Source organism: Heloderma suspectum, chromosome 13 (genome assembly GCF_057233095.1).
Source record: "Heloderma suspectum isolate Gila_16-S chromosome 13, 16-S_ref, whole genome shotgun sequence".
Lineage (NCBI taxonomy): Eukaryota > Metazoa > Chordata > Lepidosauria > Squamata > Helodermatidae > Heloderma > Heloderma suspectum.
Window position 1 is genome coordinate 7,693,195 of NC_139470.1, and position 17,139 is coordinate 7,710,333.

At 47.4% G+C, this 17,139-nt stretch overlaps 1 protein-coding gene across 5 annotated transcripts in view; it reads right to left on the reverse strand.

The window, feature by feature from the left end:
- Positions 1–17,139, reverse strand: part of DHX37 (DEAH-box helicase 37) — a 44,292-nt gene that overhangs the window by 7,767 nt on the left and 19,386 nt on the right. For 3 of the 5 annotated variants that reach the window (XM_084820119.1, XM_084820116.1, XM_084820120.1), the window contains 10 exons: positions 16,999–17,094; positions 15,192–15,262; positions 14,428–14,578; positions 11,806–11,888; positions 10,667–10,899; positions 10,145–10,256; positions 8,751–8,857; positions 4,807–4,995; positions 2,529–2,848; positions 341–513 (listed from right to left, as the gene is read on the reverse strand). In XM_084820119.1, the coding sequence (XP_084676245.1) occupies positions 341–513; positions 2,529–2,848; positions 4,807–4,995; positions 8,751–8,857; positions 10,145–10,256; positions 10,667–10,899; positions 11,806–11,888; positions 14,428–14,578; positions 15,192–15,262; positions 16,999–17,094 (1,535 nt within the window). The remainder of the gene's footprint in view (positions 1–340; positions 514–2,528; positions 2,849–4,806; positions 4,996–8,750; positions 8,858–10,144; positions 10,257–10,666; positions 10,900–11,805; positions 11,889–14,427; positions 14,579–15,191; positions 15,263–16,998; positions 17,095–17,139) is intronic. The other 2 variants (XM_084820118.1, XM_084820117.1) reach the window with 1 other exon arrangement.

Consider the following 17,139-nt stretch of genomic DNA (forward strand, 5'->3'; position numbering starts at 1 on the left):
AACTGGTGCCCTCCAGAAGTTTTGGACTTCAACTCCCACCACCCCGACCAGCATGGCCAATGGTCCAGAATCCTGGGAGTTGCAGAGCAAAACATCTGGAGGGCACCAGGTTGGGGGAGGCTTCCCTTGAAAGTGCTTGCGCTGAAAGACATGCGGATCAACTGAGCAGGGAGAATACCACCACATGTGGGTGGGAGGGTGCTGTTGCGCTCGTGTCCTGCACGAGGCTTCCCGGTCGACAGCTGGCTGGCCACCGTGTGAACAGAATGCTGGACTAGATGGGCCCTGGGTCCGATCCAGCAGGGCTCTTCTGATGTCCTTATGTTATGTTCTTATGTACCTTGTAGCCGTTTTTCCATTTCTCATCCAGAAGTTCCTCGGCTTGGATCCTTCGGGCAACGTGGTCTCCCAGCCCGGCCAGGACTATCTGCCTCAGGAAGGTCACCTGTGTCTCGGCTGGGGGCTTCATTTTGGGATCAACGAAGAGGCCAGCATCGGAGCAGACGGAATTCACTGGGAGAAAAGGCAGGGACAAACAAATGGGAAACCACGCTAACAACAAGTCAGATGAATCTCAGACGGAGGAAAGGGGCTAGAGTGAACTGGCTCCGTGCCTACTCGCTACTGTACTAGTACCGTACCGCTTTGTGCTAGTGTACAAAGCCCTAAACAACTTGGGGACCAGGATACCTGAGAGAGCGCCTTCTCCCTTACCAACCTGCCTGATCACTGAGGTCATCTGAGGGCACGTTCCTGGGGGTTCCACATGGACCTATGGCCCGGTTGGAGTCCACTCGTAGAAGAGCCTTCAGCGTGGTGGCCCCCTTCCCATGGAACTCCCTGCCTCTGGAGGTCAGGCAGGCGCCAACACTGCATTGTTTTTGGCGCCTCCTGAAACAGCTCTTTTCCAGGAAGGCTTCCTGGGTTGACCAGCCTTGCTTTTATTGGCATCTCTGTTTTTTGAAGAATAATTTTAATATCACACTTCATTCTTCTTTTTTATCTTTTGTTCATTTTACCTCTTGTTCACCGCTCCTGAGTCTGTTTAGGCGTGGAGCAATATACGATAAATAAATAACAGATTGGCACTGGGTGTTGCAAGACTCCGAAAAACAATGAATGGCTGAAATCAGAAGGACACGTTTTATGCTGAAAAACAACCACCAAGATTTCTTTTTGTAGCCTCTAGTCCTCGAAAGGTTACGTGCCAGCGGTGGGGAAGATCAGATCTGGGGTCCCAACCCAACTCTCCTGGGGTCCCCCAGAGAGCCACCCCCTTTTCTCCTAACCACCGATGGTTTGGCAGGTTCCTGGCTTTTGTACGGTTTTTTCGCCATGCTAAAAGGCTGAAATGCCTATCCTAATTCATTACATTTATATCCCACCTTTCCTACATCATGGAACTCAGAGTGGCTCCATGTGGCTTCCGGGTAGTCTCCCCTCCAAACACTGACTAGACCCAGACCTGCTCAGCTTCAGCAAAGGGGCCGCCTCATGTGCCTTCAGACCGTGTGTGGGACCCAGGGCTTCGTTACTGGCAGGAAGAGTGTTAAGTTAAATTACGCTGGTATTCCTTGTATTCTTAGCTTTGCCTCTTTTGCCTTGGGCCCCGCCCAGCACCAGAATGCCACCCCTAAGAGCTGCTCCAGCCCTCAGACTGAAAGAGGTTCAACATCCCTGCCTTATGCTGTAATAAACCAGTTCAATTTTTAAGGCGCTACAAGACTTTTAGTTGTTTCCACTGCGGGAGCAAAGCAGTATAGCTACGCCCTCCGGAAGACAATACTGGCAGCATTTGTATAGTACTTTTCAACTAATGCTCCCAAATTGAGGTCCAAATAGAATTAAAAGTTACATAGCCTGATATCATGCAATTAAAAAAAAGAATTCAATATCGTAAGTACAGGTGCATGGGGAAACAAAACCAGCAGGAATCGACTCCCCCAAAGGGCAGCATGATAAGAGCATCTGCTCTTATTTTTGAAATGATGTCAATGAGGAGGACAAGCACTCAGCCCACAGAAGAGCATTCTAAAGCTTCAGGGCTACCACCAAAAAGGCCCTGCTTCTTACAGATGTTAAGTCAGGAAGGCAGGCAGTAAGGTTAGCTTTATGAATTAACCTCAATTTGGGGGGAACCTCATATGGGAGGAGATATCACATGGGGGAAGATATCCCAGAATTCCTAACATGCTTTGAACCCCTGTGACCTTTCTGGGAAAACAGACAAGGGCCAGCCTTTTAATTATGTTGTAGGCACTAGATATAACAATTATTATTACAGTAATGCAGTAAGGTGCTTGACACAATTCCTAGAATAAAATTCGCTTCTCCCTCTACCCTCTTCTCTGTACATTTGACATTCGTTTTAACTCTAAGGAGTGGGGTTTCACAAAAAGTAAGACCAATTGTTACTTAACGATGCATAACTAATGAAAAGGAGCCAGTTCTTTGGTGTCCTCCCAACACAGACTGGCAACGTCAGAGCACAGCCGAGGAACAAACAGCAGGTTCCTGGGGACCGTTACCTGCTGTTGTTAGCTGCCCACGCAAGCGCCTGATCTCCACCATGGCTTTGTAGCGCAGGCCATTTGCGTCGCAGAATTCAGGCGTGCATCCGGCGTACTCGCAGGCCCCCACAGCTCCTGGAATAGAAGGCACATAAGGAACCCAGCAAAAACATCCTAACAATACACAAAAATGAAAGAACAAGAAGAGGGCACCTAGCATCACCATGAGATCCCCCAGCTTCTGAGAGGGCCCTTGTCCAGCCCAGATCCGCTGCATCTGTACCACTCGTGCCCGTTTACCCTTGAGCTTCTCCTGCTCTTCTTCGCTCACAGCAGGTCTGCAGAAAAACGACACAAGGCCCGGAATGCAGTCACGTCCTCAGTGTAGGCTGATGACTGAAAAAAACCCTGCCTCCTACAGCACAGTCTGAACAAGTTTCAGTGGAATGAAGTGCATTTTGTTATGGTCCCCAGATGAAGGCCCCTGGTTTAAATTTTCCAAAGTTGCAATCTTACGCACACAGACCTGGTTCACACGTAACGCCAATTCACGGGTTGTTTAACTCATTAATTGACAGGGCTGTGCCTGAACAGCGAGTGCATGCCTCCTGCCAGCTCACCACTTCCTCTTTGCATCCATTTTCATAAACAACCTGCACTGTTTGCGGCAATGTGCAAACCTGGAACTCTGGGTTGTTGGGGGACAAACAACCCAGAATTTTAACCCATGGTTTGTTCTTGGCTTAAAATCCTCCGTTGTTTGTCCCTCAAGAACCCAGAGTTCCGGGTTTGGACCTTGCAGCAACACAACCCAGAATTTTAATCCATGGTTTGTTCTTGGCTTAAAGTCCTCCGCTGTTTGTCCCTCAAGAACCCAGAGTTCCGGGTTTGAATCGCAGCAACACAACCCAGGGTTGTTTATGAAAGCGAATGCAAAGCGGAAGTGGCGAAAGGGCAGGAGGCAGTGTCCTTGCTTGCTGCTGCGTGGCCTCAACTAACCATGGCTAGTCGTTACACGTGTACCAGGTCATACACACACTTACCAGAGGGTACGTTTCACTGAACTCAGTGGGGCTTACTTCCTGCAGAGAACTGCAATGCAAGACACTGGTGTATCTCTGCCATATATACCTGTTTTATCACGTTTGTGATGTATTAAAAAAAGGCAATTTAAGTATGTGTCCTTAACCGCTCACCTGGAGGCTGCTTCTCAGGGTTTTATCTGAGCCCATAGAGTCCCAAGGCAGCTCTGATTCAGAGGAGAAGATACAATTCATGGGGGAGGAACTCTCTCAGACTTCAGAGACGCAGCTGGAGAGGGAGCCCCCCCGCTCACATCCCTGGGAGCGACAGTGACCCAGACATGGAAAGGGAGGGACAACTTGAGCTTTTAGATGCGAGGCGCAGGCACAAGCGAGAGATTGCAGGAGCCGAGCTTAGGTGCTCAGCCTGATTGGCTCGATGTCAACAGCTGCGCCCAGAAGCATCACGGGAGAGGGGGAGACCTTCCCCTCCCACCCCTTAAGTTCAGAGAGTTGCCGCGTTTTTCCCAAACGGAGATCAATTGATGTCCTAACACTTAGAAACCCCTAGATGGCTGTCCCTTTGTAGTTCCTCTGAGTCTCAGGCAATTAGCATCTGTATGCTTCATTAGGACGAATGGAATTAAAGCCAAGGAAAGCAGCCCTTTTGTCTGGGTGTTGATTCTGGCTATTGGAGGATTAAGTGGGCAAAAGGGGCATCTTGACACTGCTGTTGTTCACCACAGGTGAGCAGGCTAAGGGCTAATTACAAGTCTTCTGCAAAGTCAGCAGCTAAGGCTGTCTGAGCTCAGCAGGACAGAGAGGATGCTCCGCCTTCTTGAGGACTGTAACTATTTTCAGACAATGCTATTTTTTTTTTTTAATTTCTGTTTTAACTGGGGTCACTGCTGGTGGATTATCAGCAAAGGGAGTTAGCCCTTTGGGTCGCTACTTTGGAGAGCGGCACAGGCAATAACATGGTACCAGTTTTGTTCCTCCCTAGCAAAGCTGCAGTGAAAGTGCGTCATTTAGGTCCCGGGTTAAAATTCTGCTCTCTCCTGAGTACTTAGCGACACCTGCTTAATTTTGCTGTACTTAACACTGATTTCTATTTGGTGCTTTATTTCGATTTTTGTGATATTGTATTAAATTACTGTTTTTTAAATTTGCTAAGCATCCTGGAGACCTTTTGGCCCAAACTGGGACAAAAATACATATTAAAAAAAAAAAAAAAAGCACGGAGTGTAGGCCTAACACTTTAGGGGGAACCTCACCTGTTAAACTCTTCAAAGAACTCCCGAACTGTCAAGGCCGACACTAAGGTGATGACGTAGGGCAGGCAACCGTGCTGTTTGCTCAAGGCGAGCATCTTTGCGTACCGGGGAGCCACAGGAAACGATGCCATGGTGGAACCCAGGGGGGTGATGGGACAGGTCAGCTTGGCTTCCTGCAGCTTTCTCAGCCTGGAAGAAGGAAGAGGGGGTCATGCCAGGGAACAGAGGTGCACATTTTAACGGATGTGCAGCGCAATCCTTTACACATGTTTACTTGGAAGTAAGTCCTCCTGTGGTCAATGGGCATACTCTAAACTGAGTAGGATCACAGCCTTAAACTGGTAGACTCTCCTGCTAAAGCTTTCTGCTTGCGTAACTCAGTGAAGCCATAAGCTATGCCGTGCAGGGCCACCCAAGACAGACAGGTCATGGCAGAGAGTTCTGACAAAATGTGGTCCGCTGGAGAAGGAAATGGCAACCCACTCCAGTATCCTTGCCAAGAAAACCCCATGGAACGTATCACAAGGCTAAAAGATATGACGCCGGAAGATGAGACCCTCAGGTCGGAAGGTGTCCAATATACTACTGGGGAAGAGCAGAGGGTATTTCCAAGTAGCGCCAGAAAGAGTGAAGCGGCTGGGCCAAAGCCGAAAGGACACTCAGCTGTGGATGTGTCTGGTGGTGAAAAGAAAATCCGATGCTGTCAAGAACAATATTGTTTAGGAACCTGGAATGTCAGATCAATGAATCAAGGTAAGCTGGAGGTGGTCAAACATGAGATGGCAAGATTGAACATCGACATCCTGGGAATCAGCGAACTAAAATGGACAGGCATGGGCGAATTTAATTCAGGTGACCATCATATCTACTACTGTGGGCAAGAATCCCTTAGAAGAAATGGAGTAGCACTCATAGTCAACAGAAGGGTGGGAAAAGCAGTACTGGGGTACAATCTTAAAAACGATAGAATGATCTCAGTACGAATCCAAGGCAAACCATTCAACATCACAGTAATTCAAGTCTATGCCCCAACCACTGAGGCCGAAGAAGCTGAGGTTGATCGGTTCTATGAAGACCTACAACACCTTCTAGAACTAACACCAAAAAAAGATGTCCTTTTCATCATAGGGGATTGGAATAATAAAGGAGGAAGTCAAGAAATCACTGGGATAACAGGCAGGCATGGCCTTGGTGCACAAAATGAAGCAGGACAAAAGCTAATAGAGTTTTGTCAGGAGAACACGCTGATCATAGCAAACACTCTTTTCCAACAGCACAAGAGGCGACTCTACACATGGACATCACCAGATGGTCAATATCGAAATCAGATTGATTATGTCCTTTGCAGCCAAAGATGGAGAAGCTCCATACAGTCAGTCAAAACAAGACCTGGAGCTGACTGTGGCTCAGATCATGAGCTTCTTGTTTCAAAATTTCAGCTTAAATTGAAGAACGTAGGGAAAACCACTAAACCATTCAGGTATGACCTAAATCATATCCCTGATGAATATACAGTGGAGGTGAGGAATAGATTTCAGGGATTAGACCTGATAGACAGAGTGCCTGAGGAACTATGGACGGAGGTCCGTAACGTTGTTCAGGAGGCAGCAACGAAATCCATCCCAAAGAAAAAGAAATGCAAGAAAGCCAAGTGGCTGTCTGATGAGGCTTTACAAGTAGCTGAAGAAAGAAGGGAAGCGAAAAGCAAGGGAGAAAGGGGAAGATATATCCAACTGAATGCAGAGTTCCAGAGAATAGCAAGGAGAGACAAGAAGGCCTTCTTAAATGAACAATGCAAAGAAATCGAGGAAAACAACAGAATGGGAAAGACTAGAGATCTCTTCAAGAAAATTGGAGATCTCAAGGGAACGTTTTGTGCAAAGACGGGCATGATAAAGGACAAAGAAGGCAGGGACCTAACAGAAGCAGATGAGATTAAGAAGAGGTGGAAAGAAGACACAGAAGAACTATACAGGAAAGATCTGAATGTCCCTGATAGCCATGATAGTGCGGTCACTGAACTTGAGCCGGACATCCTCAAGAGTGAAGTCAAGTGGGCCTTAGGAAGCATTAGTAACAACAAAGCTAGCGGAGATGACAGTATTCCAGCTGAGCTATTTCAAATCCTAAAAGATGATGCTGTTAAAGTGCTGCATTCAATATGCCAACAAATCTGGAACACTCAACAATGGCCGCAAGACTGGAAAAGGTCAGTTTACATTCCAATTCCAAAGAAGGGCAACGCCAAAGAGTGTTCAAACTACCGTACAATTGCGCTCATTTCACATGCCAGCAAGGTGATGCTCAAAATCCTACAAGCTAGGCTTCAGCAGTATGCGAACCGAGAACTACCGGAAGTACAAGCTGGGTTTTGAAGAGGCAGAGGAACAAGAGATCAAATCGCCAACGTTCGCTGGATCATGGAGAAAGCAAGAGAATTCCAGAGAAACGTCTATTTCTACTTCATTGACTATGCCTAAAGCCTTTGATTGTGTGGATCACAACAAATTGTGGCAAATTCTGAAAGTGATGGGAGTACCAGACCACCTTACCTGTCTCCTGAGAAACCTGTACGAGGGTCAAGAAGCAACAGTAAGAACCAGACATGGAACAACCGAGTGGTTCAAAATTGGGAAAGGAGTACGACAAGGCTGCATATTGTCATCCTGCTTATTTAACTTATATGCAGAGTACATCATGAGAAACGCCGGGTTGGATGAATCACAGGTCGGAATTAAGATTGCCAGGAGAATTATCAACAACCTCCGATATGCAGACGATACCACCCTAATGGCAGAAAGCGAAGAGGATCTCAAGAGCCTCTTGTTGAGGGTGAAAGAGGAGAGTGCAAAAGCTGGTTTGAAACTCAACATTAGAAAAACAAAGATCATGGCATCTGGCCCCATCACTTCCTGGCATATAGAAGGGGAAGAAATGGAAGCAGTGACAGATTTTACTTTCTTGGGCTCCAAGATCACCGCAGACGGTGACTGTAGCCATGAAATTAAAAGACGCTTGTTCCTTGGCCACCTAAGGAACCACCTATTTTGGCCACCTAATGTGAAGAGAAAACTCTCTGGAAAAGACCCTGATGCTGGGAAAGACTGAAGGCAAAAGGAGAAGGGGACGACAGAGGATGAGATGGCTAGATAGCATCACCGATGCAATGAATATGAACTTGAGCACACTCCGGGAGAGAGCGCAGGACAGGAAGGCCTGGCGTGCTATGGTCCATGGGGTCATGAAGAGTCGGACATGACTGAACGACTGAACAATATATATATATATATGTATGTATGTACATATATACCTATATATACACACACATTATATTATATTAATTATCTGTGTGCGTGTGTGTGTCAGTGAGAGAGAGAGAGAAAGAGACAGACAGACACCCACCCACAATTTTAACCTATAGGTCTAAGAGTGAAGGGCACAAGTGTTTATGTTGTTTTGAAGCTACGCTAATCCCAGTATTATTACTGCAACGTGAAATGAAAAAATAAATTAATCATAGAATGGTAGGGTTGGAAGAGGCCTATAAGAAGGTGGCCTCCCCGCTGCCTCTAAATGTGTGGTAGTGTCTGTTTGTTAAATTGTGCATTCTCTCACACTTCTTCTAATATCTCAAGAAGGCACTATATTGAGGCTGTGGCAATACGCACACTTATTTAAGTGATTTGAAAGCAGGCGATTAATTTTTTATCTTTACGGGAAATCCTTTATGTCTATGGACAGGACTGCTAGAAATCTGCCAACAGCTCCCCTTGAAGCTAGCAAAGAAAAGAAGAAAAGAAAATGGGGAGAAAGCACAGCCCAGTCCATGGACTTACTTAGATCGATATTTCAGGCGGGAGAACCTCAAAAAGAATCAGTACGACAGCTAGAACATTAGGAAGCCAACAGTTCGCTAGTATCAAATATGAACTTGCGCACTCTACCTTCCAGATTTGGGGGGTTCCTGCAAGGCCCCCAGGGCTATCAGCAACTCCTCCGCAGCGACAAGTGCGTCAGTCGACGGCGGTGTAGGAAAGGGGAAATTGATCACCTAGTAAGACAAAGGGGACAGCCACGGGTGACATGAACGGGCGACACAGGCAACAATGGAACACGGCAGGAGTGGCTAAATCTGGCCCACTGGAGGTTCCAGTCTGGCCCTCCAGGGGTCCCCAGATGGCCACGCCCCTTCCCCCTAGCTCTGCCCCTTTCCCACAACCTCCAGGCGTTTGCTGGTTTCCTGGCTTTTGTGCCATTTCCCCCCCATTCCGAAAGGTTGAAATGCCTCTCCTAAGACTTAGATACTGGCAGGAAGAGCTTTAAGCCAAAATACGCTGGTATTTTTGGCCTCATCCTTTTTGCCTTTGGCTCACCACTGGAGCGCAGCCTCTGAGGGCTTCTCCAAAATGGAATTTGGCCCTCGGACTGAACCAGGTAAGAGACCCTGGAACAGGAGGACTTTGATCTGGCACCAGCAGGCTAATGGGGAGCTCCCTAAGCCATGAGAATGCTGTCTCCCAGCTCTATGTCACCAGAAAGGCGCTGAATTAGATTTCAGTAGCACGCTGGATGCCATATAAGTTCAGCTCAACTGCCAGTAGAAGCAGCCTTTTTGGGGTACCTTTTTGCGACCAGGAGTTGTTGTTCTGCTGTAAGTGTTAGAAAAGGGCAACTAAAATGATCAAGGGGCTGGAGCCTCTCCCCGATGAGGGAAGGTTACAACAGCTGGGATTGTTTCGCTTGGAAAAGAGGAGGGTCAGGGGAGACATGATGGAGGTGTACAAAATTTATGCCTGGTATGGAGAACGTGGAGTGGGAGACATTTTTCCCCCTCTCTCAAAATACTAGAACCCAATGGGGCCATCTCATGAAACTGACCGGTGGGCGATTCAGGAGGGATGAAAGGCAGGACTTCTTCACACAGCGCAGAGTTAATCCGTGGAATTCGCTACCACAGGATGTAGTGATGGCCACTAATTTGGATGGCTTTAAAAGGGGACTGGACAAATCCCTGGAGGAGAAGGCTGTCAATGGTGACTAGTCATGTCCTGAGAGTTGGTTTCCCGTGGGCAGCTGATCAGCCACTGAGTGAACAGAGTGCTGGACTAGATGGACCTTTGGTCTGATCCAGAGGGGCTCTTCTAATGTTCTTATGTTAATATCCACATTAGAGACTTATCCATATTAAAAACTTTAAGCAACTTAAGCGGTCATTCTCTTTTCCCAGGCAGTTGTATTTCAAGGGGTGGGGGCAATAGGTGTGGGATGACGGGAGTTGTAGTCCATCACATTTAGAGCGCACCATGTTGGGGAGGGCTGCTCTAAAATCAACTCTCACCTTGTCTATGTTCAGAGCTTTCATTTGCAGAACTAAATCTTCAACAGGTCGCCTAGTGATCTCCGGAGCAGAGAACTTCTCAAAATCGCTGAAGACGGCCGAAGAGTAAAGCCTGCAACGAGAGTGAGAAACACGTGCAGAGGCCGGGTGATGGACAGCTGCCAAGAATGGCTTTAAAAGAGGCAGTGTGGTGCAGTGGTTAGAGTGCTGGCCTGGGACTTGGGAGATCCGGGTTCTAGTCCCCATTTGACCATGAAGCTCACTGGGTGACTTTAGGCCAGTCGCTGACTCAGCCTAACCTACCTCACAGGGCTGTTGTGAGGATAATATGGAGAAGAGAACTATGTAAGCTGCCTCACATTCCTTGTAAGAGGAAAAAAGACAGGCTATAAATGTAGTAGTAGTAGTAATATACAGCGGTGGGACTAGGAGGCTCTTTTCCCCCAGGTTCCACCCTTAGGGGAAACCTAGAAATAATTTTAGACAGACAGTCCACTTATCAGAGAAGGAAAGTCAGCTGACCTGTAACAGTGACCAGGCTCCGTCCGCCCGGCTCGGCCTGCTCGCTGGTTGGCGGAGGCCTGGGATGTCCAAGTGACTTTGAATGAGGAGACTCCAGTGACTTTGTCATAGAAGCGTTTCTTGACCTTCCCGCAGTCAACCACATACTTGATGCCAGGGATGGTCAGAGACGTCTCAGCCACGTTGGTGGCTACGACGCACAGTCTCGTCCCAGGAGGAGGGGCCCTGAAAACCTGGAACAAGACACACAGTTTTTTGGTCGATGAAAAGGCGGGGAAAGTCACATCACATATGGATGATAGTGCCTATTATTGATTAATTCTACAACTGAGGCCTGCAAAAAAATATTGTCCGCGTGGAGTGCTCCCGTTTAGGGTTCCAGCCAGCCAGGACCTGTTTCAAGACATTCCATTCCAGGGCTCCAGCCAGCCACACCCTCTTCCAACTCCATTCCACCTCCATTTCCTGTGGCCACACAGGTGGTCAGCATTCTGTTCTATTGAGCATGCTCAGTAAATGGGTTGTTTTCAGGGGGAGGTTTCCCCGAGGACTTTGTACTTCTGCAAACCTTGAGGTTCCCCCAAGACTGCTGACACCTCCCTCTTTCTTGTGCATGGATCATTCTGTTTTGCTAATAAAAGCAGAGGGAGGCAGAAGGGAGACTGGGCTCTACTGGTAGACCCCCAGGTGATCTGCAGTAGATCAGCAAGGATTTCTGACTCCCAACAGCAACAACAAAAAGCCCCTTTTCCTCCTAAACCAGGCTGGTGAAATCAAGACACCTTGGGAGGAAACAGGAGCAGATTTGTGTGCAGAAGGATTTGTGCCCGAGCTCTAGGTCTGGTACTGAACCAGCTCAGAAGCATCTTGTGCTACAATCCGATGTCTGTCTTCCCAGGCTGCTATTTTGCACCTGGCTCTGGTTGGTGAACCTCTGGGTTATACTGAAAAAACAAACAAACGGCAGATCCTGCAAGCCTAATGCCTATTCGCTTACGACACAAAGGACCCATACGCTTGGAGAACAAGTTTGCGTATAGAGGAAAAACACTATCCTATATAGTGCTTTTCCACTATAAATGTACAAATGGTTACATTTTCCTAACAAGCTCAATACCTCCGGAGGTGCAAATCTTTACCTTGGCTTGTTTTTCAGGTGCCAGCAAGGAGTAGAGGGGAAGAACAAAGAGTGGGAGGGAGGAATCCCATTTCTCATCCGTACCTGAATGAAATAGAAAGCACAACCCTAAGTTCAGTTAAATAACAGCCTGCAGGTCTACTGAACGTTCGTTGGACTTCGCCATCAGAATTTACGAGAAGAGGTCTCTGCCCCAAGGAGCCAAGAGCTGGTCTGCATGTACAAGAGAATGTGCTGGCAGACTGGGCTGCACCAATTTGCATTTTAAATGGGTGTGTGTGTGGGGGGGGGAGAGTGTGTCACATTTTCAGCGCTTGCAGTTTTCTAGTGGAATTTGTGCTCAGAATAATATCCCTTTGCAGTCTGGGACAGCTGATATGCAAAGGTTATTTATTGTTTCTTACCTCTGCTTCTGTTTGGGCTTCGACAGCAGCTTTTAAGTGGTGGCACCACTCTTACATTATTGCTGTTTCATTATAATTTGGAAAATCGGTCCGAGAGACAAGATACTAGGTTATATACGTTACACGAGAACTGAGATCTTTGTGACTTTACAAGACCAGGGTCTTTTATCAGGGGGTCAGAGCAAAAATGATTCGGCCAATCCTTTCCTGGTCATTCAGATGTGGTGCTACTTCTAAAACAGCTGGAGGGGTGTAATGTCAAGATTACCCAGAAGTTTGTAACAGTTTTAGATACAGTTTTAAAACTTTGACCAAAGACTCTGGTGAATGACGATCCTTGACTTTGCTCATTTAACATTAAGCGTATGCAATTGTCCTGATTTTGTTGTTATCAGCATGTATGTTTTGTCTTGTGTGTGCATTTTTCTTTTGTTTGTAAAAAACTGTAAAAGGTCTGTGAATTAATTTTAAATAAGAACATCAGAAGAGCCCTGCTGGATCAGACCAAGGGTCCATCTAGCCCAGCATTCTGTTCACACAGCGGCCAACCAGCTGTTGACTGGAAACCCACAAGCAGAAAAAAAGTGCAACAGCCCTCCCACCCATGTTCCCCAGCAACTGGTGTACGCAGGCATACTGCCTCTGATACTGGAGGCAGCATATAGCCATCAGGACTGGTGGCCACGGATAGCCTTCTCCTCCAGGAATTCGCCCAACTCCCTTTTAAAGCCATCCAAATTGGTGGCCATGACTACATCTCATGGTAGCGAACTCCATAGTTTAACTCTGTGCTGCGTGAAGAAGTCCTGCCTTTTATCTGTCCCAAAATAAACGATCTACCTACCAGACCAGGGGTGGTCAGGCTTCAGTCTTGTGGGATCCATTTTGGGGTGTTTTGGTTTAGTTACCAGATCCACAAGGTCCACCAATGGGAGCCAGGTGCAAAATAATAACTCGGGGGTGAAGCCATATAGTACTCCCTCTGCCATATAACAGGGCAGCCTTTTCCAACCAGGTGTCCCTGAGACGTTTCAGACTTCAGCTCCTTTCAGCCCCAGCCAGCATGGCCAATAAGCTAAAACAACTGGAGGGCTGCAGGTCAGGGAACGCTGCACTGGGATTATGCTGTCTGGGAATGATGGGAGTTCATCTGGAGAAGACTCTACGAGTCCCCTGGACTGCAAGGAGGTCAGATCAGTCAATCCTACAGGAAATCAACCCTGAGTGCTCATTGGAAGGACAGATACCGAAGATGACGCTCAAATATTTTGGCCACCTAACGCGAAGAGAAAACTCTCTGGAAAAGACCCTGATGCTGGGAAAGACTGAAGGCAAAAGGAGAAGGGGACGGCAGAGGATGTGATGGCTAGATAGCATCACCGATGCAATGAATATGGACTTGAGCACGCTCCGGGAGAGAGCGCAGGACAGGAAGGCCTGGCGTGCTATGGTCCATGGGGTCACGAAGGGTCGGACACGACTTAATGACTGAACAACAACAACATGTAGATGGGAAGGCTGCACTAGAATGGCCCCCATACACAAGTTCAAATCTATATCTGAGTTATAAAAGATCAGGGATCGTTACAGCCCCATTTAGAAGAGGGGGAAAAGGCTGTTTGGCTCTTGCAAAGGAACTCTTGCCGATGTACTGCAAATCATCTACCAGTAAATCCTGCTCTACTTTCTGCCCATTCCTGAACTAATTAGACAGCTGAGGAAGATCAATTCTGGTTGGCCATTTGTCACAGGTGAAGGATTTTATGCTTATTTGCTCAAGAGCATACACAAGTTTTATGCAGATCGGCGTGCCATGGGCCTGAGCCGCAAATCTTTTAAATCCCTAGCAACAGCCCTGAGACCTATAGTACGAGCTTCAAGCTAAAATATGTTGGTATTTTTAGTAATTGGGCCCTGCCTACCACTGGAATGTGGCCCCTCGGGAGCTTATCCAAAATGGGATTTGGCCCTTGGGCTGAAAGAGGTCCAATACCCTTGCTACGAGCTACTAAAGTTTCAGGGGAACTATACCACAATATATACTCTCTTTACAAAAAGAATGCCATTTCTTTGGACCAAGGAGAACTCAACAAAATGGAGGTCAGGATGAATCAGGGTACACCAGCTACCCAGATGTCGAATCAGCAGAACAAGACAGTTTGATACGCAAATGATGAAGTTTGGTCCCAACCCATGTAACAGATTTCTAAGAGGCACACCTTCTTCTAAACCATCGTCTCCCAAATCTAGGTCAAGATCTGAGCCTGCAATGTCAGCGTCTTCGTCGTCATCTGCTCCAGCATCTCTGTCTTCATCTCCTTCATCAACTGGCGTAACGGAGTAGCTGTCCAGATCAATTTTGGGTAATATCTAGAAAGTGGGAGGGAGGGCAAGAGAAACATCACCACCAAAGGCTACATGACTTGTTTAAATTTGAAATTTAGAGCACATTCGGGCACTACACCCAGCTGTTTCTTTCGGACCATTCTTGAAAAGTAGCCACATGCCTGGTCGCCTAGGGCAAGGAAGAAACATCTCCAGTTGACCAGACAGGACGGTTTGACACAAATTGTTCCTTCTCTGCTTTTAGGTAATGAACACAGGTGTGGGCTAGTAACCTTTATGAGATTTACTTGTAAAGCTATTCTAAAAGGCCATCTGGGATGGTTTAACAAAAGGAAGCAATGCAGGATGCACACAGCTTAACAAGGTACTTTCTCAAAACCTTGGAGCTCTAGTTTCCATTTTTTAAAAATGCGATACAGGTTTAGTTCTTATGAGCTGCACTGTTGAAAAAAGAGAACACCGAAGTACAAGAAACACAAGAAGGAAGTTAAAAGAAGGCCAAATTTATTCAGTTTTTCATCCTTCTGCATGCCAAGTATCTTCTTGTCTGAGTCAAAATTTTGTTAACTTGGAAGACTGTGTTATGTGGTGAAGAGAAAAAAAGACAGACACTGAAGATTTTAGTGGTCACACTTACGACTTTTTTTTTCTGTTTGGATTTCTTAAATCTTCGCATTTCTTCAACAGAGTCCTCCTTATCTTCGCCACCTGGGAAGAAGTAAGAAGCAACTTCATCAATAAACACCAACAGACAAAACGCTGTAAACATAAACTGATGAAAGGATTGGGGCTGGGTGGACAGAGAGATTTTGCACTGCTAAAGAGGTGGTGTGTGTGCAAATCCTGTAAACCAGGGTCTGGAAACTTACAGCCCTCCAGATGTTTAGGCCTACAATTTCATAGAATCATAGAATAGTAGGGTTGGAAGGGGCCTACAAGGCCATCGAGTCCAACCCCCTGCTAAGTGCAGGAATCCAAGTCAGAGCATCCCTGACAGATGGCTGTCCAACCTCATCTTGAATGCCTCCAGTGTGGGAGAGCCCACCACCTCCCTAGGGAATGGGTTCCATAGTCATGCTGCTCTAACAGCCAGGAAGTTTTTCCTGATGCTCAGCCAGAATCTGGCTTCCTGTAGCTTGAGCCCATTATTCCGTGTCCTGCACTCTGAGATGATCAAGAAGAGATCCTGGCCCTCCTCTCTGTGACAACCTTTCAAGCCCTTGAAGAGTGCTATCCTATCTCCCCTCAGTCTTCTCTTCTCAAGGCTAAACACGCCCAGATCTTTCAGTCTCTCCTCACAGGGCTTTGTTTCCAGTCCCCTGATCATCTTCGTTGCCCTCCTCTGAACCCTCTCCAGCTTGTCTGCATCCTTCTTAAAGTGCGGTCCCCAGAACTGGACACAGTACTCCAGATGAGGCCTCACCTCATCAGCCCTAGCCAGTACAGCCAGTGGTGAGGGGTCATGGGAGTTTTCCTCCAAAAAAGCTGAAGTTGAGGCACAGATCAGAGCAATACAACAGTTGAGTACTGCTGGTTCCAAGTGCGCATGTCAGGAGCTGCTGGGGCTAAAACTGGGAGCTTCCAGGAGCTGCTGGAATAGTTGCTGGGGAACATGGGCGGGAGGGTGCTGTGGCACTCACGTCCTGCTTGTGGGCTTCCTGTGGGCAGCTGGTTGGCCACTGTGTGAACAGAATGCTGGGCTAGGTGGACCTTTGGTTTGATCCAGAAGGGCTCCTCTTATGTTTTTAGGATATAAAAGCTTCTGGGTCATATTTCAGCTTTGCCTGGGTTTGCTCTTGCCTGTTAGGCTGTTATACCTGGCTCTGGTACGAGCAAATGCATTCACATCAAGGACACACAGGGCTTGGGGGAAATCGGTCACTCTGAGGTCACCGCTTTAACCTGTCACCAAACAAAGAAAAGCCGTGGCTGCCGGAGAAGTATCTTCATTTTTTAAAATAGCTTTTACTTTGGCTGTTTCCAATCTAGCGCTATTTTGTTTTAAATGTTTTAAAGCGTTTCTGTTATATTTCATTATGCTATTGTGTTTTATGTTTTTTCAGCCTTGTTTCACAAACTGCCCAGAGAATTTCGGCTAATGGGCAGTTCAGAAATGGAATAAATAAATAAATGCATATTTCCCCCCCAATTCCGTCCCCCTCACCGCCCCAGACATAACCCGGGCCACTTGCGAAGTCTTAAGGCAAGAGTGAGCAACCTGGTACCCTTCAGACGTTTTGGGGGACGGCTCCCATGACCACTCACCACTGGCTTGGGCGGATGGGAGTTGAAGGCCTGGAGGGCTCTAAGCTCATTGCCTCCAGGTCAGAGGATGCTTTTCATTGAGCCGTTTTGTGGAAGCTCTGCAAGACCGCAGAGCGCTCATTCTAGCTCTCCCTTTGTTGCGTTTCAACCAACGCGGTTTCCGAGAGCAGCCGAGTTACCTTGGGGCACGTTCCTGCGGAAAGGGAACGATTTCCTCAGCCTCCTGCACAGCGAGCGCACTTCGGCCTGGCCGGTGAGGAGCAGCAGGATGCCCCCTGCAAGAGAAGAGCGTGTCTTACCTCGCGCCGCAGACACCATTG